Source organism: Carassius auratus, chromosome 12 (assembly GCF_003368295.1).
Source record: "Carassius auratus strain Wakin chromosome 12, ASM336829v1, whole genome shotgun sequence".
Lineage (NCBI taxonomy): Eukaryota > Metazoa > Chordata > Actinopteri > Cypriniformes > Cyprinidae > Carassius > Carassius auratus.
In genome coordinates this window covers 13,822,486-13,848,778 of record NC_039254.1, presented here as the reverse complement: position 1 = coordinate 13,848,778, position 26,293 = coordinate 13,822,486, and the positions used below count along the sequence as shown (strand labels likewise).

General features: G+C 35.1%; 2 protein-coding genes across 4 annotated transcripts; both read right to left on the bottom strand.

Moving 5' to 3' along the window:
• Positions 1-121: 121 nt before the first annotated feature.
• Positions 122-9,486, bottom strand: LOC113111905 (ataxin-7-like protein 3). 2 transcript variants are annotated; one of them, XM_026277098.1, is made up of 8 exons: positions 9,202-9,486; positions 8,422-8,542; positions 8,048-8,180; positions 4,424-4,595; positions 4,148-4,245; positions 3,953-4,011; positions 3,606-3,651; positions 122-1,637 (listed from the first exon to the last, which is right to left on the bottom strand). In XM_026277098.1, the coding sequence occupies exons 2-8, from the start codon at positions 8,470-8,472 to the stop codon at positions 1,633-1,635; spliced, it is 564 nt and encodes a 187-aa protein (XP_026132883.1). In that variant the 5' UTR covers positions 8,473-8,542; positions 9,202-9,486; the 3' UTR covers positions 122-1,632. The 2 variants fall into 2 exon arrangements, with proteins under 2 accessions (XP_026132883.1, XP_026132884.1); XM_026277099.1 differs by having other exon boundaries at positions 3,989-4,011.
• A 1,557-nt stretch (positions 9,487-11,043) lies between these two features.
• LOC113111903 (band 3 anion exchange protein-like) lies at positions 11,044-23,047 on the bottom strand. 2 transcript variants are annotated; one of them, XM_026277094.1, is made up of 17 exons: positions 22,935-23,047; positions 21,295-21,475; positions 20,346-20,481; positions 18,713-18,779; positions 18,503-18,545; positions 18,162-18,346; positions 17,827-18,052; positions 16,623-16,826; positions 15,402-15,550; positions 15,097-15,291; positions 13,696-13,932; positions 13,498-13,587; positions 13,135-13,301; positions 12,307-12,548; positions 12,043-12,212; positions 11,739-11,912; positions 11,044-11,480 (listed from the first exon to the last, which is right to left on the bottom strand). In XM_026277094.1, exons 2-17 carry the CDS (start codon positions 21,461-21,463, stop codon positions 11,400-11,402), a joined length of 2,535 nt encoding a protein of 844 aa, XP_026132879.1. In that variant the 5' UTR covers positions 21,464-21,475; positions 22,935-23,047; the 3' UTR covers positions 11,044-11,399. The 2 variants fall into 2 exon arrangements, with proteins under 2 accessions (XP_026132879.1, XP_026132880.1); XM_026277095.1 differs by having other exon boundaries at positions 17,842-18,052.
• Positions 23,048-26,293: the final 3,246 nt, after the last annotated feature.

Here is a 26,293-nt window from a genome sequence, read left to right as displayed (position 1 = left end):
TCCAAAAGAAGCCAAAGCCTCAAGCATAGCATTTTACCAAATGAAGTGACTGGAACTTTTTTTTTCTTTTTTGCCTTTACAACACCCATATTTCAGAAATAACTATTTGCAGCCCAACATGAAGCATGTTCAGAGTTCTGATATTTTATTACATTGATGACATGCCCATAAGCGTATGGCTCATGGTCAGGATAGCAGCATCTTTCACCTAGTCAAATATACACTGTCACAAAGTGAGACCTCACAGGACACCTTACACTGTAAACATCTAGTACATAGAAAAATTGAGAAAAGAAAAAAAAAAAATACAATGATAAACATATTCTGAAGCCTTAATTATTTTTGGAGGTCTATGCTAAACTGTCTGTCCTCTCTTTGTAACCAATAACTTACTACTGAGGAAAAAAAAAAAATGTAGTATGATAATGTGCTATAGAACTAGTGACATAATACAGTACAACTGTATCACACTTTGGCTATTAAACTACGGAGAAAAGAAAATACTCAATGGATCATGATTCTCCAAAACACTGTAATAAGAAACTGTGTAGTAATTACCCGACGGAACACTGTTCACACTGATTTATGATCTTAATTTTTTTGCTATTAAATCTTTAACGATTTCATTATTAACTGCTGTAAAATCCTCCCAGAATGAGAATTTCATTTCAATTTCATTTAGAAAGAATCCTGCACCTTAGTGATGGGAGAGCTCAACTGGCCCAGCGTCTGTCTGCCGATATGATGAGTTCTAACTTCCTCCCTGAGAGAATCGTGCAAGTTCCTCTATTCTAGATGTGTCGTTTTTTAAACCAGCCATTAAAGCTGCACGAGCAGGATATGAGAGATTGTGCAAAAAAATTCTGAAGTTGAAAATGTAAAAAAAAATTATGTAAACTGAATGACAGAAGAATTAGTCCACATCTCCTCCACTGATTAGCATAATCCCGTGATAAGGTGAACAGTGTGGCATTGTGGGTAGTGAGTGACTCCTGATACCCACAGTGTTACTGAGAGAATGTCTCCTCCCTTAGCAACACGCACAAACTGTCCTGGTTCTCCACACATCTTTTAGGACCCAGCAAAGCTTCAAGAAATCCATTCACCAGACAGTTAATTAAAATGTCTTAAATTATTGTCAACTTTAAAAGTCTTAAAGACGGTTGACTGTTAGCATACATTATCGCTTATAATATTTTTAACTGGCATTGTATATCATTTAAAATGGACCTCGAACTTGCTGAATGTAACTTAAGGAGCCGTTCACACGGACTGTGTTTTTGCGTTCCACTGTTTTCCTTTGTAAACATGCACTAGATGGATATTTGATAATTGAGCTAAAGAAAAACTTCTTTGCGTTTTCCCCATTTCCCACTTCATGTTTTTCAATGCAAAAACACACGCTGTGTGAATGGCCCCTGAAGGCCCCGTATACTTCAAGCGAAATTGAAGAACGCACTGCTGTGATGCCATTTTGAACAAAATCCAAAGTCAACTTTCTGGAAAAGTTTGCTCAGGCTGGTAAACACCTTCGAACTACCAATGGTCCGTGACGATTACATAATGAGTAGGTGCACTCTGCTGCTCCGCCATCTTTGATGATGAAATTTTCTCCGGTTTGTTTTCTTCTGTTCAGTCTGTCGAGGTTAGAAGTGAGTAAATACATGATCACACTGGAGAGCTGCTTTATAGCAGAAATTGTAAACAACACTGACACAGTGGACATTTTAGGAATAGTTCACCAAAGAATATTCATAATTCAAAAGTTCATAACTCTTCTTCCAGTAAAAAAGTCAATTTCCAGTTGTCCTCTCAAATCAAAACCCACTGATATTAATGTTTAGAACTGTTGCAAATGGTACTTGATCTGTGTGATATCGGAATCAGCAGATATAAGCATTATCGATAATGGCTTTAAAATATAAATATTGGCATCAGCCAGATATTTAAAATTGTGTCGATATGTCTTGCTGATAAGAGCAGTATGTTAACTCGTATGTGCTCAGGGTGTGCTGATGATTAGATCATTTCAGCAGTGTGACTCATTCTTGAAGCTTTAATCTGAAGGTTGCGCTGCTGGCCAACTTCTAATTAAATGAAACTTAAAATAGCCTACACAAATAACATTTAAACTGTTTATGATTATTTAAATCAGTAATTAATGTCATAAAATAATGAGTATGTTTTGATTTAAAAGGTCAAAAGCTATATATTTCATGAAAAAAAAACATGACAATTGTAAATTGTAAATAATTTTATATATACTGATTTATTAATTTACGTGTAATACGTTTTATTTTTTTAAACAAATCATAGCTTCAGAATTTTTACAACTCTTACTTTACACCATCTACAGTACAAATGTTAAATCAAAATAAAATGTTAGGGTTAACACTGCATCTTTCTGGGGGAAAAAAATGCAGCGATTGATATATAGTTTTTTTTTTAGTTATTTTGAAAGCTTCAGTGTACTGTAAAAAAAAAAAAAAAAATTATTATTAGCTATGTTTCCATCCAAATATGCAAATTTAACTTATGCGCAAAACATGAATTTTTGTGAATTAAGCACCATTTCCATCCAACGAGTTAAAGAGAACAAAAACATCACTTCCTGATAAACTGGCACTAAATATCTCTACGAAAACTAGAAGAAGCCACTGAATATAATATTTTTTATATGTAATAGATTACTTGCGCTTCAGAGAGATATATATCAATAAATGTGGTCCAAATGTGTAAATTGGTAAATGTGTTTCCATCGTAGTTTATGCACATTTTTTCTAATAGGATTAAAAATATGATCCTACTCAGTTATGCACATTTTTAGAATTTATGCACATATTGGCATTTCCATCTAGCGTTATTTTGTGCAATAATCCAAAATACGCATAGAGATAGGTGAATGGAAACATAGCTACGGTTTATTTAATTATAACAAATAAGTTCTTGTTAAAAAACTAACCAAAATGTAAAAAATATTCTGCTTTTGTTTTCTGCAAAGTAGAGACTAGGTGTTAATTCCAATATATCGATATCGGTCAAAATTAGTTGAAAAATATCGGTATATCAGATATCGGCAAAATCGAGTATCGTGCATCCCTAGTGCATATTTCTCTTTTGATTCACAAAAGACAATATTTTCAAGAGAGAAAGCAATATTATAGATAAAGGACTCATATTTTAGCCACAAGCAAAAGTCTGATGTTTAAAATGTCTTAATGACGAATTTCTTACCAACGCTTAGCTTTTCACTTCAATCTGTTGTATAAAATGCTTTATAATGAATTTTACTTGACTTTTGACATTCACGTCAACATGATCAGATTTTCTTCCCCGCATTGCTGTTGTTTTTGTTGTGTTCATTTTTTTAATTTGCGAGAAAAGCATGCAGTACATATTTACATATTGATCTAAATGCCACTATCAGCAGCAGCGTGGGCAGCATTGGCATGTTTGATAACAGTTTACCACTGCTGCTCAAGTTTTTCAAACTTGTTTTAACCTCTAACCGAAGAATGAAAAAGAACTTTGCAGTGAGTATATCGGGCCCTTAAATTGAATGTAATATTACCAATTTCACACACAATTTTCAAACAGATACCTACCATTTTTATGTTTCATGGATTTGGATCTTCTTGGTGAATTTGGATTCTGAGCAGAAAAATAACAATCAAACATTAGCCTGTAGCCAGGATATGCAAATTAAACCAATTAAAAGGACAAAGTAATGGTAAAAGGCAGGTACAATATGCTACAGTCCAACACTTTTTAGAAAGCAAATCTATGAACAGCTAGTAGCTAAAGCATTCTTGTTGACAGGAATTGTGGGTAAGAACTCTACGTCCTTTAATAAACTAATTCTACATCTAACTTGCACCAGATCCTGTGGCTACAAATGCTGAGAGGCCATCTAAGAGCAAACAGAACATCTGTAACATTAAAACAAACTTACCAAGTGTACAGGTTGTTTCAAACAATGTAAAAATACCTTATCTGACTTTCTCTTCTTGGCTAGAAAGCAAAATATTAAATGTTAAAATAATACAACATGCATACATTCATAAATATTTATGCAGTGAAATCACTTGAGTGGTTTACTGATCATATAACAAATATTGCATAGAAAGGTGATATATAACAGACTCACCTTTCTTTTCTGCCCCATAAGACCAGTCATTGTCATTGACATCATCGTTGTCTTCTTGATCACTCTCTGATTTGTTCGTGTTGTTGCCGCTCGCAATTCTAAATATACATTTACACATATTACCTTCACATGTTCCAAAATAGCAGTTACATGACCAGCATTATCAAAAACGGATCCCAGACATTCAGGCAAGCACCAACCCTTCATGAACATTTGCCTTGAGTTCATGTGACATCTACATTCAATTTTTCTTATGGCAATGTTCAGTCATAATACCTGCGGTTGGCAATACGACTGCTGTTGCGGCCCATGCCAAGGCATTTCTCCAGGTGAGGAGCAAATCGTGAGGCAGCGATGCTCCGGCTGCAGTTGGGACACACACACTCTTTGTTTTTCCATTGGTTGTACACTTGCCCAAAAATGTCTACTCCAGGCTGGTCCACGATTTCTACAAATAATAGTGGGAAACAAGATTAAAGGTGGCTTCTTCCAAAAAGCTGCATATACCAAGATGGCTCTCTCATATTCCAATGAACAGGAGAAAGTACTTGCCCTTGGTCCTGCACATACACATTGGCTAAACTAATATATGAAATATATGCCTTTAAACACAATCTGACGATAATGTTTATGGGGTTGTTAATGTCAATATGCCATAAATGTGAGTTTGGCAAACAGTTTTTGAGTTTACAAGTGTGCATCAGAGTTTGAAAAACGGAAGTATTCACTTCATCCAAACCAACCCGGATGCACAACTCTTCTGATGGAAAAGAGCAGCGTGAACATTCTTCAAAACAACGTTTTTGTGGTTCACAGAATAATAGTAGTAATAGGTTCAAAATAAAATAATACATTTTGTTTTTTGACCAACTGAAAGCTGCTTAGTTTGAAAATAGTCTCAGCTGAATGAAACTAACTGTGACTGGTTATTTGACATGTTGGTCAAACAGCCTCATGGGTGGGACTTGGCCAATGAAAGCTGCCAGTCTAATGGTCTGGCTACACAAGACTAGTTTGAAAGTGACTTCTGTGTGAGCTGTGATTTATACATCCCCACACTAGAATAATAATGACAGTAGACAATGGACATTTTTAAATGAAAAATTTAGCTGTGATCACACCTTAAAGTTATAACTAAACTTGATATCACTGAACTTGACAGAATCCGTCCTGCTTTAAAGAGCTCAAGCAAAGTGCTTATAATAGATGGGATATTATTGTGTCTTTGTGTTAACACTAAAAGCTGTTGTTTTAGTTAGCATTCTTTATGTGAACGGGCCTTAAAGGGTTAGTTCATTCAAAAATGAAAATGAGCCCATAAAATACTCACACTCAAGTCGTCCTAGGTGTATATGACTTTCTTCTTTCAGAGAATCCAGGCATTAGTTATTTAAAAAACTGTCTTTGATTTTTCAAGCTGTTAAGTGCCAGTTTTTGCATACATCAGCCCGAAAGTAATTAAATAAAAAGCACCAATCCATAAAAAAAAAGGGTCTCACACAGCTCCGTGGGTGAGCAAAGGTCTTCAGTAGCAAATCGGTTCATTTTTGTAATAAAAATACCCATATTCAAATCATAAGCACTTTAATCTAGCATTAACAGCTGTACATGGAAGCAGCTCAAGGGAAATGACGTATTGAGGTCAGCGTTGCACATGTGCTGATGAGTCTCATGAAAACCAATGTTTATTAACATGAGCAAAGGAAGCAAAGTTTATTTAGTTTATTAAAGTGATTATTATGTTTTGAATATGGATATTCTTCTCACGAAAACGCATCGATTTGCTACAGGAGAGCTTTGTTCACCCCCTGGAGCTGTGCGAGACCCTTTTTATGGATGGGCGCTTTTTATTTAATGTTTTTTGGACAGATACATACAACACCCACTGAGTTGCATTTAACAGCTTGAAAGATCAAAGACAATTTTTTATGTAACTCTGACTGGATTCGTCTGAAAGAAGAAAGTCATAAGCCCCTTTCACACTGCATGTTGGACCCGAAAAATCCTGAGCCTGAACTTTCCTCCGGGTGCAGAACGGGGTGGGGCAGCATATGCAATACATGCAATGACTGTGACAACTTTAACATTTGAAAGGATACCATGGTAAAGTTATTGGTTTCTTTATTCAAACTGATTTTCTTTTTCATTAATATATGGTTGACCTAAAGATTGAAAACTGTATCATACACATGGAAAATTATGAGCTAAATCACCGCGTTTTTTTAGCACTTCCGTTTCTGACACGCAGACTCAAACTAAGCTTGATGACGTGACGTCAGCAACCTGTCTGACAGATGTAAATCTTCTAGTAGCTGTGCGTGCAAACTGCCATCGTTAATCTTGCAGAGACGGCGAGCTTGAGCAGGGAGTTCTTTGTCGTGAGTGAGCAGGAGTAAGTATTCTGATTAATTATTTTGTATAGTATTTTAAAATGTAACGCCAGTACGCCATATTAAGTTAATTGCCTGCGAGCTTCTCCTCCTGTCTGTACGGTAATTTCTCTACTCTGCGACAGAGAGTCGAGTGGTTATGACGCAATCGTTAGCCTATTTTTACAAAAACTGTTTCTACGGGGCCATAATGTAACATAGAAGGTAATGGAGCCCTTTATACATTGTTGTGCATCTTTAGAAATAAATAATGGACAAATTGAGTCTTTAAACGCCTCTGATGTAAAGTTATTCGCTGTCAAAGTGACGCCAAAATGAATAGGATGTCAATGGGATGCTAACGCAAGTGAAGTTCTGCTACAAGATGGCGGCACGCGGCCAACTTCAACTTCCGGTCGACTTCCTTGCCGCCTGTAAGTTACAAGCAGCAACCTCCTGCTCTCTCTATGAAGCCAACAAGGAAGTGGCTAAAACTGTAATTCATCGACTGGCCACTTGAGGCTGGCTGCAAAAGGGAGTCAATCCTATTGTTAAACTCCCCATGTTAAAATGGCCAGCTTTACAGCAGGATAAAACATGTTTAGATGACAACTGTGAGGAGGGTGAATTTTTTTTATAACTCATCCATTTAAATTATATTAAGCCTTAAAGTTCTGCATAATTAAGGGCGTGGTCACTTGAGTGACAGAGTGGTTGTGGCTTCAGCAACCAGCTCCCACCTTTTTGCCCATTTTCGATTATACAGTCTATGGTAAATTACTATTAATAGATCTTTTGTGAACAGGACCATTTAAAAAATCCCAATAAATATGTTCTGACAATCATATTTTTTTTATGGAGATGACATGATTATTCTGAGCTGTTTACAAGCTCTGCTGCCTTTTAATTAGTTATTCTATATAAATATGCACTAGATGGACATCTTTAATGATTGCGCCTCGCAGCTTTTTGTCACACTTCTCCATTCATCAGGGCCGCGACAGTGCAGTTGGATACCATTATGCACGTCTCGTGTTTATAAAAGCAAAACATTCTGATTGGCTAGTAATGTTAGTTTGGTTGAGAGTGAAAGCTGCTTCTCTCATACCATTCGAACATGGCCTCAAAAGTTTTTTTTTTTAAACGTAGCATTATTTTTTTCCACAGACAAACGCTGCACGCAGGAGATGTGGCACGGTACCAGAGAGCTTGAAGCCCTGTACACGTAACATCCTGATGTCACGTGTCTTTACAGGATCTTTACGGTTTGTGTGTGAACGCACGCACATATTCTGCATAATCACTGTCAGTGTGAAAGGGGCAAAATCTAGCGATTAGCCAGGACACAATTGCCAGGACACATTACCCGTGTAATTTTCCAGAATCACAGTGTGAAAGGGGCTACATTCACCTATCCTAGGTGACCTGAGATAACTTGAGGCTGAGTAATTTATGGGCTTATTTTCATTTTTGGGTGAACTAACCCTGAATGCAAATTCAATGTCATATTTAAGAAACGTGAGATTCTCACCAAAGTCTTTCATACTCTCCTGGTCTGTATCATCCAGAAAAAAGTATCCCTGTTTGACAGCCCTGTGAACTTCAAAACAGAGCCCCAAACAGGCATCCTCCACCAGGTCAGACAGGATCTCCTGAGCAACGCCCTGTGGAAGAAGCCACAACACACTGAAACACACTGTAACCTTCAGAAGGATAAACATCACATTCACAATGCGCTCACAAGACACTTCAGCTGGGGACACCAATGAAATGTGTGTAAAATGTATACCACGGGACACGGGGCTTAATGACGCAGAGGTGATACACCCACATGTGTTCGTTTATTCAACACAGATCTAATTATGCAGAACATAACATATGGAAAACAAAGGCGTACCCACTCACCTCCATCTTACTGTTGTCCATACTGGACAGAGACACGTCCTCCATTTTCATTTGCAAAAGCTCCAGGAGAAAGCACTGCAGTCTACATGCTGTAGTGCAGCAGTCTTGGGCTGAGGAGAGGCTGAAACAACAACAACAACCCAAACAAAGGAAGACGCAGGCAGGGCATGAGACAGCAATGTATGATTCCGCCTGGCTTTAAAAAGTAATAGAAAACGAAAGTCCAGACCATGTAGTTCTGCATTTGCTTGTGATATTATGAATAACCGAATATATCAACGATACACGCTACTGTATAAACCAACTGCAGCTAGAGGAACCAATGATACATCATTGCATTGCCTTGAATAACAGACGTTTACACTGCAAACACACGACTATCGCAATGATAAATTCTGTTTCATAGTAAAAGCTTTAAGAAACATCATATCATAAATCAAACAGATCACAATAACATGTAAGATTACACCCCGTCTCTCGCCTAACGTACATACTGAAATATCAGGTTCCGTTCAGTAGCTTTAACACAAACTAAAGATCTTTAATGGAATAAGATAATAAAAAACAAGATAAGATAATTAAAGATGATTGATGCAAAAACTGTATAATTATGAGGAAGTTCACAAGGTAAGGTTTGCGTCTAACGTTAGTGGATTTAGCGGACTTGAAATCAAGTCGTACGAATTTATACTTAAAAAAAACGACTACGAAAATCCCAACACATGCTTTGACGTGATCTATATTTTTTATCTGCATTATATGTTCACTACTGTCACTCACCAGCTCTGGAATGGAGGCTGTTTCTGTTGTCGGTCTGTTCACTGCACTTACTGAGGCTGCTCATCTGATCAAATCAATAAACAAATCTGATAGGAATCTACTAGTTATTTGTCCAATTAATGGTCTGCACATGAAAGGTATCACACACAAAAGGTCCGAAGAGACATTTCCCTAAAAGTATTTCCTCACAGACAAAAACAAAAAAGTTCCACATTCGGATTTCAATCTCTTATCCCCGTCTGCGGACTTCCATTTCCCTTTACCCAGACCTGACCAATCGATCCCCGCTCAATTTACTCCGAACGCCTCACCGATTAATCTCCTAGCCAGGTCTGATAGAAGGAAAATTGAAACAAACTGATAAAAGTTTGACCTGTATTCGTAATTTGGTCAGGTTTAATTCGGAATTTGCACAAAATTAGCTATTTGCTTCGCTATTATATAACAATACACATAATAATGTCGACTTCTATGTAAAACTATAATCGAAACATGGTGTATTTAGATTTTGTAGTAAATAAGTGAAGGAACTATCTGAAATTAAAAGAGATCAAAAAACCTCTCTTCAAAGACTCATCCTCATGTCTTTCCAAACCACCCACATAAAAAGATAATTCATCTTCGAAAAACACAAGTTAAATATTTTAAATGAACCCTAAAATAAACTTCTGTCATTCTATTGAAAGACCATTACACAAATATTATAAAGACATAAAAGACCTACGAATCGAATGTCTCACGGACACAATTGCCTAATGAACAGATTTAACTTAGCCTTTTAATTAGATATAGCTACATTTGGAACAATACGCATACATAGAGCACATCAAATATACTAACAACATATCAAACATGCTGACTGAAATCTAATTTCCATTAAAATTAAGTTAACTGAAAATAATTACATTAGGAGATTTGTTTTTGTCATTTGAAAATGCCTTTGTTTTACTTTTTTTTGTGTTTGTTTTCTTATTTATTTGTTTGTTTAATTTTATTTATTCACTAATGTATACTTTTTAAAAATTTTCAATGATTTGTATTTGATTTTTCCTTTAAAAGTTGATTTGCATTATGCTAATTTATTTTATCTTGTTATTTATTTATTTATTGTATTGGCAACCTATGGAGAATATCTACAGTAAGTGTCCATATATATTTGGACACAGGCACAATTTTAATTATTACAGCTGCTGCCCAAAACATATTAAAGTTACAGTTATATAATGATCTCCTGATCTCAACCCGATTGAGAATGCATTTCATTTGCATCACTTGCACTTGACCCACAAACAAACAACTACTGAAGTCAGCTTCAGTAAAGGCCTGTCAAAGCTTAACTGTATATAATATGCAACTGATTTTTACATGAATTAGTTTATCATTAATGCTTATAATTCTGCATATTGTAGATAATTAAATAATATTGGTTAAAGCTCTTCTAAATATTATTGCTCATCAGAGTACCCTACCATACATTTCTATGTTTTTTACAACCATAAGAATGTACAATGTTGTGGTTTTTCAATACAAAATTCATTGGTTTGTTCGTGTGAATGACAAGCTGCACCTGAAATGTTGAGGTAACTGTAGGCTCCAATAAGTTATATCATTTTTGACTGTTTTGATAATACAGCAAAACAACAAACTATCAGGCATATTATTTCAGAATTTATTAAATATATATATTTTAAATATTTCACATTTATGCTGTCACCTTGGCTGTTTGTCTTATTTGCCTGTAACATGGGAAGGAAATAAGCTTGTTTGATATTGCTTGCTTGGTAATAGCACATCTTTAGGGAGAAGTGTATCTACTCCTCCAAAAAACAAAGTATTTATTAAAAAAAATATTTCTTTATAATGCAAGAACAATATCATATCTTTGTGATGTGCTGGTTATCTGTGTATTTTCATAATGCACTAATGAAGGTCAGTGCAAATGTTATAAAAGGAACTTGAATATACATTCAATTTTGCATGTCATGCTGATATGTCATCTTGTAAGAACTGTAATGGACCATTGTAACGACAATTAACAGAGAGCCCCTCTCCCAAAAAACACTAAAAACGATAAAACTTGATTTGGTCAAAGTTGCATTAAAATTGCGTTGAAGTTGGGTATCATCTTTTCAAAATTGTATTGGATGCACTCTAAAAAGTTGATTGTGAAACATTGAGTTTGGTTCCAGGAAAATGGTCTATAACGGCATCTTGGTTTCAGAGTACATATCCACTCCAGGCTCTTCTTCAAATGTTGCCTTTGTCTCATCGCCATCAAGCTGTATCGAAGATATTAGGTAGAAAGGAAAAGATTGAGATATGTTAATTGATAGTTAATTGATAAACATTTTATTAGGCTTTTGAATAAGAGTGAATGTATAATTGAACGAATACTGTATATGCATCTGGGACTCATTTCTAATGTTAAAATATATGCTGTTGTTCCTGTGAACTTTCTATTCAACAGAGAATACTTGAATACTTTGCCTTTAACTTGCAATTAACTTCTGTGTTTGTTTCAGTCAGTGCATACTTACATATTTCATCTCTTGCTCAGTGAAAAGTCTTCCGGTCATGAACATGCGCAGAGGGATGGTGAGGATCAGGACGAACGGTAGAGCCAGTGACACAGGGCTCGATTTCACCATCCACAGGGCTGCCAGACACACCATCTGGATCGCAGTGAACACATGCATTTTTTTGGTGCTGACCTGTAGAGGGAGACAGAGACCAGGATCAATTGGTTTTTTAACAACCTCGAGAATGTAACATTTACAAGAAGGACAACTGAAATGCAGTGTACTCCAACAGAGTAATAGAGAACTCCTGTGAGACACATACTTTTGTAGCATAAGGTTCATTTGGGTGATACTTTTTGGGAATAAGGAGGAGCAGCATTCGATCCCAAAGCTGAATCCCACTGAGGGATGTGATTCCCATGTAGAGGAAGATTCCAAACAGAGCTGTGATTGGAATCATTTTGAGAATGGGCTCCATTAAAATGGACAGTCCTGCAAAAGGACAGACAATGAAGATGTTAATGTACCTTAAGAAAGTGCAGGATTGTGAGAACCATGTTTAGAAGAAGTATAGAAGTCAACATACCAACAAGCAAAGCCACCACTACACCGCTGACTCTCTGTTCCAGAACCTTCTCAATCTCAGGTTTTGGGCCCTTGCTCATGACAGTCAGGGCATTGGCGTGAGATACGGATCTAACAGTTGCAGCACTCAACCAAGGAATGCCAAATATGGCACTCAGACCTCCCATGCACACCAGGATGAGGAGATCCATGTGGAAGCCAGAACCCTTGACCATTTTTCTCTCTGGTTTGCTCACAATAAGTCTTGAAAAACAAGAGACAAGTGAAAAGATTCGTTTATAAATATAATCATAATATTAAAAGGTCTGATTCTCACTATTATCAAACCATTAACTATGGCTTTTGCCTCGACAAACTCCTAATTTGCTGCTCATTAATAGTAAGGTTGTTGGGTAACATTTTATTTTAAGGTGTTTTTGTTACACATACTTACTATAATTATAACAATATATTGTGCATAATTACATGCAAGTAACCCTAAGCCAAACTCTGATCCTAACCCAACCATATAACTAGATGAAGTCAATTAATATTACTCAGTACTTCAATGTAAAATTAAACTGTAACAAGGACACTTTCGAATGAAGTGTAACCAGTAGTTGTTAAGATTTGGGAAGTAGAATGTGGTCATGCAGAATATGTGCCTCATAAAACTACTAATAAACAGCCAATATGTTGCAATGAGCAACTTGTTAACAGTGAGAATTTGTGCCTGAAGTGTTACCAATAAATCATATCATTATTCAGAGACAATTTCTTTTGTTTCAACTTTGCTTCGTTGATTCTTCACGGAACCTTCAGTCATTTTCCTTCAGAAAACATCACTCACGTGGTAATCTGGGACTCTAGGAAGATGAGGATGAAGACCAGCACAGCTGGGATAACAGAGGCGAACATCAGCCATATGGGGAAGGGCTTGTGTTCACCCATAGGGTTGATTAACCATCCACGCATCTTAGGGTTGGACACCTGAAGACCCTTAGGCACCACCAGTTTCTGTGACACAAGTCAAAGGTCAGAGAGGTCAAGACAGTAACTTTATAAGATTGGAACTGAATTGGTATCATAAAAGTGTCATCTGTCTAAAACCAGCCATTACCCATCATCAACCAAAAATAACAAGGAATCTGAAATTAAAATAAGAATTCTCTTTTAGAATTCTTTTAGAATTAAATCATATTTACAAGCATACCTGAGTGTATGTGTCATCAATGTTGATATCGACAGCAACCATGAGAAAAATTGCAATGGGAACTCCAAAGTCACCAAGCAAACGACGAATCTATGCATCAAACATTCCGTTTTTTACATTAATGGAACAAACTTAGTGAAGACTGCTATAAAGTCAGTTTTGTCAAATTTTGATCACAGTCTGCTACAGTCTGTTTACCTTGCCTGGCAGGAATTTGCCATTCTTGAACATGCGTAGGTAGTACGCAATAGAGAAACAGCCAAACATGAGACACATGGACAGAAGAGCTGTGTTGGGATAAGGCCGCTGTGTAATGGTCCTCAAAACAGACATATTGCCTGTAACATTGTTCAGGAGTCTCTGATAGTTCCAGGGGTCCTCAGCTGTAGTGTTTACATGCTCATAATTCAGGATAAGAGGGTGTTCTTTGAAAACCTAAGGATGAAATGGAGATAAAAGTTTATACAGTATTATAGTATATTAAATTAATGTCTTGAGTGAGTAACCCAAGTAAACCAAGGCTGCTTTATTTAATTAAAAACACAGTTAAATTTTATTACAATTTCAAATAATTTTTTTATTTGAGCTATTTTTAAAAGTAACATCATTCTTCGGAAATCATTTGGTTCTTAAGAAACATTTCTTATTATTATCAATAATAAAAACAGTTTTAGCTGTCATATATTTTTGTAGAAGCCATAATACACTACCATTCAGAAGTTTTGGAGTAAGAAATTCATATTTTGAATCAGCAAGGACACATTAAATCGATCAAAAGTTACAATGTTTTCCGTTTCAAATAAATACTGTTCTTTTGAACTTTCTTCTTATGTGAAAAGAATCCTAAAAAATATGTTTTATGGTTTCCACATAAACATTAAGCATCTAAAAGGTTTTTAATTAATAACTGAGCAGCAACAAAAATTGAGTAGGTTTACGTGATCTAAAGACTGGAGAAATAACTATATAAAATTTTGCTTTGTATCAAAGGATTTTAATTTTAATGTATATAAAACAGAAAACAGGTATTTGAAATTGTAAAAATATTTCATATTTAGCTGTATTTTTGATTAAATATAGCCTTTAGTAAGAAAATAAGAAAAACATAAAAATATCTTACTGATTACAAACTTTTTAACCAGTACTGTACGCTCAAAATATTGAAAGTTTATCATTTTGTGAAAGTCGCTTGTCCATGCAAACTCATTGCTACGTAGTTGCTTTAGTGTTCTGAGTGGTTACAAATTGCTAGGTGGTTATTACTCCCCCAAGGCAAAAGATCCCAATTGTTGGTCCAATTAAACCAGAGAAATATTAGTATTATTATTAGAGTAATTACTGTTGAAAAACTATTAGGACACATACATTTTGATAAAGTAAATTAAATTATATTCTCTAGGTCGTTTGCATTGTGCATGTGATATGAGCTGATCATGGTCTCTGTCTCTGGTTAACTTAATTCCTAAAAATAAATTTAATAAATAAATAAATGAAATGAGGCAAAACGTACGAAGCCAAAAGATACAAAAGTACAGTAATGGTTGCATGTTAAAGATGCAGTAGAATACAGAAGAAAATATCGAATAAAAAAGTGTGTACCCTGCCAAGTTTGGCAAAGGTCTCGTAGATGAAGATGAGGGAGATGAGGATGGAGAAGATCTCTTGAGTGAAGCGGGAAATGAAGCGGACCAGGAAGCTTCCTTCAAAGGCAACAATGACCACAACAATGACCACCAGCCAAGCACCAACCCACACTCGGCCTACGATGTACTCAATGTCCTGAGACTTACAGAACTACAGTCAGGAGGAAAGGCATGATGGGAGAATTTAAATGAACTGACCAGCAATTACACAAGGTTGATGCTGTATTCAAATAGATGTTGTAAAGAGAGAGAAACACTAACATTAAAAAAGGCCTCTTCAAACACCAGCAGTGGCCCAGAAAAGCCGATAACTAGTACAGGTTGGGCAGCGATCAGGCAGAAGATAATTCCTAGTACTGACGTGGAGATCATCAGCTCCGAAACCCCCATCATGTTATCCACCTTATCCGCTGAGGAGAAAAGCATAAGAGAACCAAGTAAAAGTATATAATGTGAGTATATACTACAGATGAAAAATTATTTTATATCTTTAATGGGGTCATATGATGCGATTTCAATTTTCCTTTCTCTTTGGAGTTTTACAAGCTCTTGGTGAATAAAGAAGATCTGTTGCAAAGAGTTAAGTCTCAAATCCAAAAATATATTCTTTATTAATTTAAGAGTCAATAAGTCCTACTACCTAAAATGTCTCATTCTAACACTCCCCCATGTCTACATCACTATGTGGGAAGATTTGCATAACGCCGCCCAAATGTTCACGCAAAGAAAGAAGGTGTCATTTTTATTCTTGCTGTAGTATTGTTGTTGCCGCCATTTCGTGGACATGCTCTGTTTCATTGTGTAAGCGAATCTACTTTGTTTGGCCTTTTGAAAGAGGACATGACTAGAAATCAGACTAGAAATACATTACACCAAAAATACCCAAAATAATGTCCTTTTTAGCAACATCATATGAGCCATTTAAAAGTATCTGTATTTGGAGTGGAAAACTTGAAGATATCATTTTTCATTATTACCTAAATATTCACAGACAGCAGACATAACAGTGCTTACATTTTAAGGTATGAAATAATAAAAGGTGCGAGATGTAAGTAGCTAAACATTTAATATTTGACAACTGTTTTAAAATAGAAATGTCAAACAACAAACAGTAAAATCCAGTAATGCAACCTTCTCAAGTCTTTTGTCAAATTTGAATTAATAAGATATCTAGATGTAACAAAATTAATTGTTTTTTTGGCATATTGTATAGCTATTTTATTTTTTATTTTTTTTCCTCAACATTTTTAGTCAAGTTTAATAATTTCGATTATAATATGATCTAGTTTTTGTTTCAGCCTGGATTTCTGAGTTTGGAATTTAAAAGCTTTACAATATTTACAAAATTTACACAACATCTTTCCACTGACAGTGTGACAGTGACCGCCTGACAGTGTGAATGCTCAGTCATAAAGATCAGATTTGGGAAATGAATGGGACTGGTGTGCACCTTGAACAAAGCCTTCTTTAGGCTAAACTTACCAAGAAGACCGCCAAAGGTGATGGCTGGTGAGAGAGCAGCAAAGTAGATAAAGATGATAGCAGCAACAACTTGAGCGTTCAGAGCATCAGTGATGTCGCTGACATAGTATTGATACCGTCTCTTCATGTCTCTAATCATGCCACCGAATGGAACACCAGTACGTGCTAGTGGATCTTCTGGAGGGGGTCCTGAGGATTTTGAAGCTGTGGGAAGATCGATTAATTTTAGATGTCTGTGCTTTGCTTTTGTGACCAGTGAGATTTTTTTCCCTAAAATAAACCCTGACAGTGAAGGGACTTTTATCAACCTGAAGGGGTTCATTTTGTGATAATGACTGTACATTATTTCACACAATATTAATATGAGTATTTTATTGTCTAGCTTTCATTAAGAAACTAGCACAACCAAATAAAAAAAAAATTCTGGGAGATTTATAGTGTAGTGTCGTTATACAAAAATAGTGGAAATGTTGCAGAATGAAATAATCTAGTAAAATTTTTATTGTATCCAAATTTAATTTACATTTTCACTTAATGTTTGTACTGTTAGTGTATACAGTGCCTGTCTATGATCAAATTTTTTTTATTTATATTTAATACTCCTGAATAACAAGCTTTTCAGTTTTTGCTAGGGGAATATTTCCGCCAATTTTTTATTTTCCTGAAATCTACATACTTTTCCAAACTTGCCCTAGCTTACAGGTCCAATTTACACAAAATTCAAATGTACTATCTAGATACAGTCATGCCAAAAACTGTATTGTTCCATTGGGTCAATTGGAAGATATGAGCCAATGAATTTATTGGTTGTAGCAATATTTCCACAGTCCTACATCTAGCTTAAAATTGTGTGCACATGAAAGCCAGAATAATCATGGTCAATTTTATCCTTATCAAAAAAACAAACAAACAAAAAAAAAAAACCTCTCTAGTCACTTATTTCAAGAAAATAAAATTCACTACTTTTATACTACAATTATTTAGCAATTTATTTTAAAATTTTAATACTCTTACATAATGAACACATTTATCATCATAAAATTTGTGTTTGCCTGAAAGCACTTGAGTACTTGCACTTCTTTTCATTTGTTAACTGAAAATACTGATCTATTGCATGTGCTGTAGAAGACCTGCTGCAAGTATATTCACTTATACAGTTATTATATACTTATATTAAGCATGTGTTGGAGTGTGTGTACTGTACTGTATATATCCTTACGCGTGCAAGGTTTGACATCCAGGTGGAGTGTGGGGTCAGATGGATGGAGTCTCTCTTGCAGTAGTTTCTTCTGGAAGGGGATGAGTGATGTTAGCATGGACTCATCCTGAATCTCAGTGGGTGGAATCACAATGCAGCAGTCCATGAAGTCTCCCACAGCATCATTCAGCTCCCCGTCACTCTGAGCCTGGAAGGCTGCCTGGTTAAATTTCTGTGAAAGACAGGTGTAGGCAAAACAAAAAATTTAATATTTAAAATAAATCTGAAAATGCAGTGTTTATTACTCTTTTCCTTTAGGCTGAAATTGTCAGTTCTCTTACTTTGTCAGCAAGTAGTGCTGCCATCACTCGACCACACTCATGATAGTCCATGTCAGCTGCGGTTGGGCCAATCAGGATGAAGATGAACCTCACAGGCACAGGAGTTTCCAGAGCAGACTCCAGCACCACAGCATCCCGTAGACGCACAAATGCTATCGTAGGCCTCTCCAGGAACTCCAGAGCACCTTACACACACAAACCAGCACATTATTGAGTAAAAAATACCATCAATGCTTGCTAACTTAAACATATGAAAATCAAACTTTTCAATGTAAACATTATAAAACGTTAAACTCAGTGTCTTCATTAAAATATGCATTGGAAATGGATGTTATTCTCACCTACAAGCACCATCGAGGCCTCTGCAGTATCAGTTGTGTCCCTCTTCAGTTGAGAATATGGTCAAAAAATGTCAAATGACATGTATTATTGTATTACAAAAATGTTTTTTATTATATTTGTATTGTATTATTGTATTATAAAATAAAATGACATGAACATATCGAAGTTAAACTCAGAGCAGTTAAAACAAAAAAAAAACTTGTGCTCACTTTCTCTGTGACAGAGAATTTCTCAATTTCCACACCTGAGGTCAGAGGCTGGGTCTCTACAGACTGGCTGGAAAGAGAAAAAGAAAGAAAAAAAATCTTGGTTTTGAATTTGAACAGGCTTTTAAGCTAAAGACACCTCATAAAATGTGGGACTGTTACACTTGTACAGTAAATGAAAGTCTTCTTGTATGTCATTGGCTTCTTGACAATAGGAGTGCAGTGTAGGCCTGCACAAAAATTATGATTCGATACGTATCTTGGTCACGGTTCATTGTCTTCAGTACAACAGAGGGGAAAACAACACAAAATTGCTTCTTGTTTCTTTTTGATTAGGCTACTGAACTAACTATAGTTCTGTCTTAATAATGTCGGTCATGCTGCAACAGACTGCAAAGCACTCTACGTCCTACAGTTAATGGTGCTGTAAATGGGAGAACTTTTGGATCTAAAATATTTAACAAAAATGTAGCCAGTATTTTAGTCACAATTATTGTGCTCCGTCGATGTTCTGACGATTTCTGCTACCCTGTCAGATTTTGCTACCTTCTATTAAAACATATGGTGGCATAATTTGATAGCCAAAAGAGCAACTTATTCTGTGCTTTCTAGTTTAATAGAGACTTGCTAGATTTCAGGAGGATCAAACCTTTGTGCAAAACTGAAATACTTTCGAACATTTACCGGGACAGAAACGATAGCGAAAACAGGTCTCAAATGCATTAAAGGGGTACCCATATGCTCTTACACTTTTTGAATTTTAGTCAGTGTGTACTGTTTATGTATGGACATAAAACATAAAAACTCCAAAGGGTGAAATTTTTAAAAAAAAAAAACCCATTTCAAGAACTAAAGCGAATTCTGAATTTTTTTTCTTAGAGGAAAATGAGGATAATGATGTTTATGACAATAAACCTAGTCTAATGGCACATACTGTCTATAAAAGCCCTACATTTAGCCTATACTTTCCATAAGTCACAGGCAACTCACACATGTCTTATTTAGTTTTATTAGTTACATTAATTACAATAAATTACATTATTTAAGGAATAAATGATGATGGGTCCTTGAATTATTAGAAAACAGTTCACACCCAAGGTGATACTGGACCCATAAAAACATTAATTGAAATTAAAATTATTTTTCTTTGAAGCTAGAAACTGCCACTAATACAAAAGCAAAAAATAATAAACTAATGTAATAAAACATTCTCAAGCTTACTGAGTTCAATTAAACACTCCAAGTATTACTTACAAGCTAATTGGTAAATACATATATTACTTTAAAAATAACAATTAAATAGTTTTTTTTAGATAGTAGCCTAGTAAAGGCTTTTAGAAATAACCTACTAAATACATTTCATGAAGTAATAAATGTAAAAATAAGCTTCACTGTATACATTAAATATAGATGATTATTATTATGACAGTCGGTGGCTGCAGGTTTATGCTGTTGCTTTAAGTTCTGATGCACAGATCAAATATTTTGATGACTATTTTTTTAAGTGTATTTCACTTAAGACAAAACCAACTGCATTTACATGAATACTCTCCAAGATGGACTTGATTTATGTATGTATTAGGGCTCAGTATTTAAGTATTTCTTTCTATGTCAAAATGTGTGGTGTGTGTAGTACCTCTGTTTGCGCATTAATGCTTGAAGAACCTTATCTCTGTCCCCTGGCTGAATCTCCTTTTTGCTAACCAGGGTATCCACAATCTTCTCAATAACACTGGAGAGCGTCTTCTCCTCTCTGTCTAGCATCATTAAACCTGATCCAAAAAAGAGAAGAAGAGGACTCTGAGCTTGAGCTATACTACAGTAAACATAAACACTAAGGACTCGCTAAAGAGCTCTGGTTGAGCTGGTTTTTCAAGACACTAACTATCTGACTGTGAGACCATCTCATCTGAGCGTGCACATGAAGTTACATTTTTGCTCACATTCCACACTAGCTAATAACCATGCTAACCCTGTCAGAACAGGACTGGGACCTTCATTAACTTTCATTAATAAGTCATTAGCAAACACATATACATCATTCTGTTGATTATGTTGGACAGATTACGTTTATGGAAGCTACTAAAATGTTGGATAAAATAGAAGTGTGTCCGGTCTATAAACTATTTAATGAAGATACTTTAAGGTGTAGAAGTTTGGGGTCAGTAAGTTATTATTATTATTTTTACATAAGAAAAATGAATGATGCATCCATTTGATCAAATGTGACAGTAAAGACTTTTACATTGTTACAAAAAAAAATCTGTTTTGTTTGTTTTGATCTTTCTATTCATCAAATATTCCTGATTTTGATCATTGATTTTGATGTTGATAATTTATAATAATAACAAATGTTTCACCATATATTTGAATGAGTTCTGGAGAATTATGTGACACTGAAGACGGGAGTTATGCTGAAAATTCAGCTGTTCTAAAAATGACACTTATTTACACTAAATTACACTAAAATAAACTTCATAAACTTAACACATTACTTAAATAATGTTGGGTCGGTATGGCCTACACACAGACTTTACAGCCTACTGGAAGCAAGTCTGAGCTGAGATTTGACCCCATGACCTTACCCGTGTTCATTGTCCTGCGTATCTGCACCAGGCTCTTGAAGGTGAGGTAGGAGATGTGTGACGGGCCCCAGCAGCCCGCTTCGACATCATAGGTCTCCTCAAAGCCCACCCATCGTCCCATCTCCTGCCAATAACTCTGCTGGTTTGGGTTCTTCACCGACTCATTCATTTTTATATATGCCTGACCACAGATAACAATAAACTATTACTATTGTGTTACTATCATATGTAAGTACAGTACACTAAACATCACAATGAATCTTAAGTATAGGAGTTTGATTAATAATTATGTCTGCATATTTTGAAGGTTAAAATTTATTCTCTAGGTAACAACAGCATGTTAAAACTTGATGTCATGTACTAATATCTGTAAGTGTCTTTCTTGCTCTACTGAAGGATATAATTCAAAGCAGAGGTGTAGACAATTTAAACATGATGGCTGGACCTCTGGTGTGACCGTGTGTGTACAGTATGTGTTTCCTGTTCACTGATGACTGATAAATTAAAGCTCATGTTTACCCTTTAAACACCAGGAGTGTGAGTGGCACAAGCCAGACTGCAAATGTGGAAACTTATCAGTGAGCGTGTCTGTGTGCTTGTGTGTCATATTAATCAAGTCACGTCAAAGTAACTTCACAAACAATCACATTAGAATCATGGTAAACTGTAATTGAATTGAAATATGGATGTATGCGGGCATGTTTCCTTTCTAGATGTTCCCATTCAGAGCAGTCATGAAACAATACAATTGACAAATTAATAATTTAAATCTTTAAAACCTTTCAAATCTGTTGTTTTTATTATAGGTGTGTGTTCCACATTTTATTTCTTTGATACTGCATGCAAAATAGTCAACACAACGTATGAAATGTATCACCTAGAAATAATATTTATAAGCAAACATGCAGGTGAAATGAAAACCCCAACAATAAACCTAATTAATTTTGTGTTTCTTCATTACTGTAGATAGCTAAAACAACATAAACTTTTTTATAACATGCAAGCAATTTTGATCTAGCAATGCTGCAAACTAATGTACTATGTATAAGCTATTATTATTCAATCATTTAAAAAGTACAATACTTAACCTTCTGACTTCTGTTGTTAAAGGATTAGCATTATGTTGCTGTTTGTATATCTTGAGTGATACATTTAACCACTAAATCTGGTGTGTGTGTGTGTGTATGAGTGTGTGTGTCTGTTTGGGGTTAGTTTGCGTTGACCCTTGTACCTGAGAATTATGTAAATAAAGTAAATTGAACAAGAATAATAATTTATGTTTAGTCAATAATTTGTGTTATTGTTTTTGTGCTCAAAACTGATACAACAGTCATTTATAAATCATTATGTATGCTTTTTGCATAGTTTTATAGCAATTATCATTTTAGTTTTGGATTCAGGTAATGCATTAGGTAATGCATTTTGTATTCAGTTCTGTTAAGCATTCAATGAAAATTCATCGTAAAATTAAAACATATCATTTTAACATGTAATTGCAGTTACTGTGGATATAATTTTATAAATATTACTATATATATCTATAACAGTATAACCCAGTTTAAAATAAATAAAAAAATGACAAAAACAAAACAACTAAATTACCATTTAAAAGCAATAATAGTGAAACTAATTGCACTTACCTTATGTATTCAATAATTGACCCAACTTTTCAAGCAATATTCTCTGTCACAGCCCCTCACAAAAGTGCGCAGACCTTTATAAACTCTGTGTACACCTGCAGATATCAGACACACCTCTACACACACACATGCATGGTTAAAATGCCTGCAGACACTGATCTAAATACTTCAGATGCATACATTGACCCCAAAACATATGAATGTCATTGCATTAGAAAACAAAATATCAAAATATGTGTTTTATTTATCAGTTATTTTATAGAATGATTTTTGTGCGTGCATGGAAAATATTCAGATTGTAAGGTTAGGTTGTAAATGTTGGGTTTTAAATGATAAAACACTAGTTTCTTAAAAATCAATGATACAATTACAAAAAGGGTTAAAGTAATAATAATAAAAAAACTAAAACAAACAAACAAACAGTATTTGTTTTGTAGATGTCACTTTTTCATTGATATCTTTACAGTATTGTTATGCTTTTTAGGCTGGCTGTATGTACATTTACAGATACATTAAAGTATTAAAATGTATCCATATCTCCTTTTGTCTTCTTCTTACATACACACAAACACACCCAAGACGATGTGCTCTTGAAGTCACCCATAATATTGATGCAGTAAACAGTATGCCTTTGATAACTGTGGACTGGTTGGAAAGATCATACGTGTGTGTGTGTTCTTGGTATCTTATCACAATTATAGAGCAGGTGTCACCTACACACACACTTACACAGTGTGTGACACTAGTTTCCTCTCACCTTCAACATCTCTATGAACAGAGCACTGCTTGAGGAACATTCTCCTCTTCTCCTCCGCTTCACCTCTTGTCTCATATCATTCTCCATGCAGTCACAGGGTCAATAGCATCCATTATGATCTGGCTGCTTTATTATTTATTTTATTTATTTTTTAATCAAGATACAATAAAATAGAAATGTATATGCAAAATCAGGTCAAATGTGCATTTCCAGAATACACAAGGTATCAATTATATATAACGAAAGTCCAAATAGTGAATCTTGTTCTTTCATAAATTCTAAACGAGTGTATGAAACATCTGTGTTTTAACACATTTCTTGTTCTTGTTATAGACCAGAGTGTGTTAGTTACTTCCAGACTCACACTAAATTAGTCTAAAACAGAATAAAACTGAAAGAAAAGAGAAAACATCCCATTAGATAACTCTGACAGCTTAAAAGCATTTACACAGCACAGAAAATACTGAAACTGCAACCAGATAGCAATACTTATTGCTGTACAGAAAAAAAGTAATGTTCTCAGACACCCTTGGATCAAATTAAGAGTAGAAAAAGAACCTGAGAAATGGAAACAAATGTCTTCTGGTTTTTGTCATGAATTGGTTTTGTTGTCTTAACTCTCACGACTATGACAGTTTTGTACATAATGTGGACAGATGTTGCAGATACATACTGTAGGAAAGCGAAACAGGACCAAAGGGCCCCCTGGGTAAAAGGCCCTTTTGATTTGATTCTCTAAAAACACTAACTAGCAACAAACATTATTACAGCACATCTGTTTTTAACGTATTTCACTGAAAAAAGAAAAGAAAAGAATGATCATGATGAATAATGAATAAAAGAATGATCATACTACAATCACATTATTATCTAGTAATTTTCACAATTAAAAATAAATGGCAAGTATATTATATTGAATTAAATGTGAAATTAGAAAGACTAATATATATAGATATTTTATAGATATAGTGAAGTGAAAATCATGATACTTGCCAAGTATGGTTACCCATACTCAGAATTGGTGCATTTAACCCATCCAAGTGCACACACAAACAGCAGTGAGACGTGAACACACCGTGAACACACACCCAGAGCAGTGGACAGCTATATATCCAGCACCCGGGGGTTCAGTGCCTTGCTCAAGGGAACTTCAGCCATGGGTACAGAGGGTGGAAGAGAGCACTGTTCATTCACTATATATATATATATATATATATATATATATATATATATATATACACTAAAAAGGTTTGATTTGGTTGCACAAGATAGACCTGGTTACTTAAATGAGTTATATATGTTTATATTTATATATATATATATATATATATATATATATATATATATATATATATATATATATATATATATATATATATATATATATATATATATATATATAAAACTCATTTAAATAACCAGGTCTATTTTGTGCAAGAAAACCAAATCAAACCTTTTTAGTGCATCATTGCTTTTCTTAATGCATACAATAAAAAGTTAAGAGGAGCTGCTCTGCTTCATAGCTGGTTCCCTTGAACATTCTATTGAAATTCCCATAAACTTGACAACTTCTCAATCTCAGTGAGTTCTCTAATTTGTTCCCATGTTTTTCTCTGAATATTTGTGGTGTCTTGTTATCCTCCCTCCATAAGAACTATCTTCCTTGTGTTATATTTCCTTTCCCATTTCCTTTGTTGTGTTTGGATAGTTCTGCTTGTTCTGTGAATTATGTTGAATGATGGTGTGCAGTTTGTCGATCCTTCAGCAGTTGTTTCCGAGTGCTCTGCAAGATTTGTTGACCCTGTTGACTTTCTCAGTGGTTCCCAGACATAGACTGTCAGGGGAGAGCCCATCTGACTCCATTTGTGGTTGAAACCCCATCATTTGACGATATTTCACACAACATTAACCAAAACCATAAGTCACATTTAGGAATATGTCTTTGCATTAAAAAAATATTAAATCAAGTGTCATTTATTTAAAATAAAGATAGAACAAGTTTCTTAAATAAAGAAAATACATGTATTAGAATTAAATAATGAAACATATAAACATATAGGGTGTATAGAGAAATCAGAGGTCTCAGCAGTTTGAGCAGGTCTCTGGTAAGTTCTTGGTCCTCGTTGTCCACTGTAATGCCATAAACTGAAGAGATCTGGGGAGAATCTGTATCTGTGCAGAAGAGAAGTGAAATCCTACAGCGGGACATTCACAGTTTCACATTTTTTATAATAATGTAAAATCAAATGTGATGCTATTCTCTTGGTATCAGTGACAACACAAAGTGATGCTCTCTTTCTCAGATATGCTGGTTTGTGTCTTGATCCAAGATCAAGAGGCAGTTGTTTAATTTTAAATGCATCTTCTAAATATACTGTAGTACAAAGAGTTACAGTAATAGGCATCGAGGTCTGAGATCATAGGCACCATAGAGGTTACCTGATAGGGTACATGGTTTATAGAGCTGTCCTTGTTCTAGAGCTTCTGGCCATGGCCCAAAAGTTCCTGCTGCTGCAACACCAGAAACCCACTACAGTTCCAGAGGGTCCTAGCAGCTCTAGTTTCCTGACATGACTGGCTGATGTCCATCACGTCTACCACT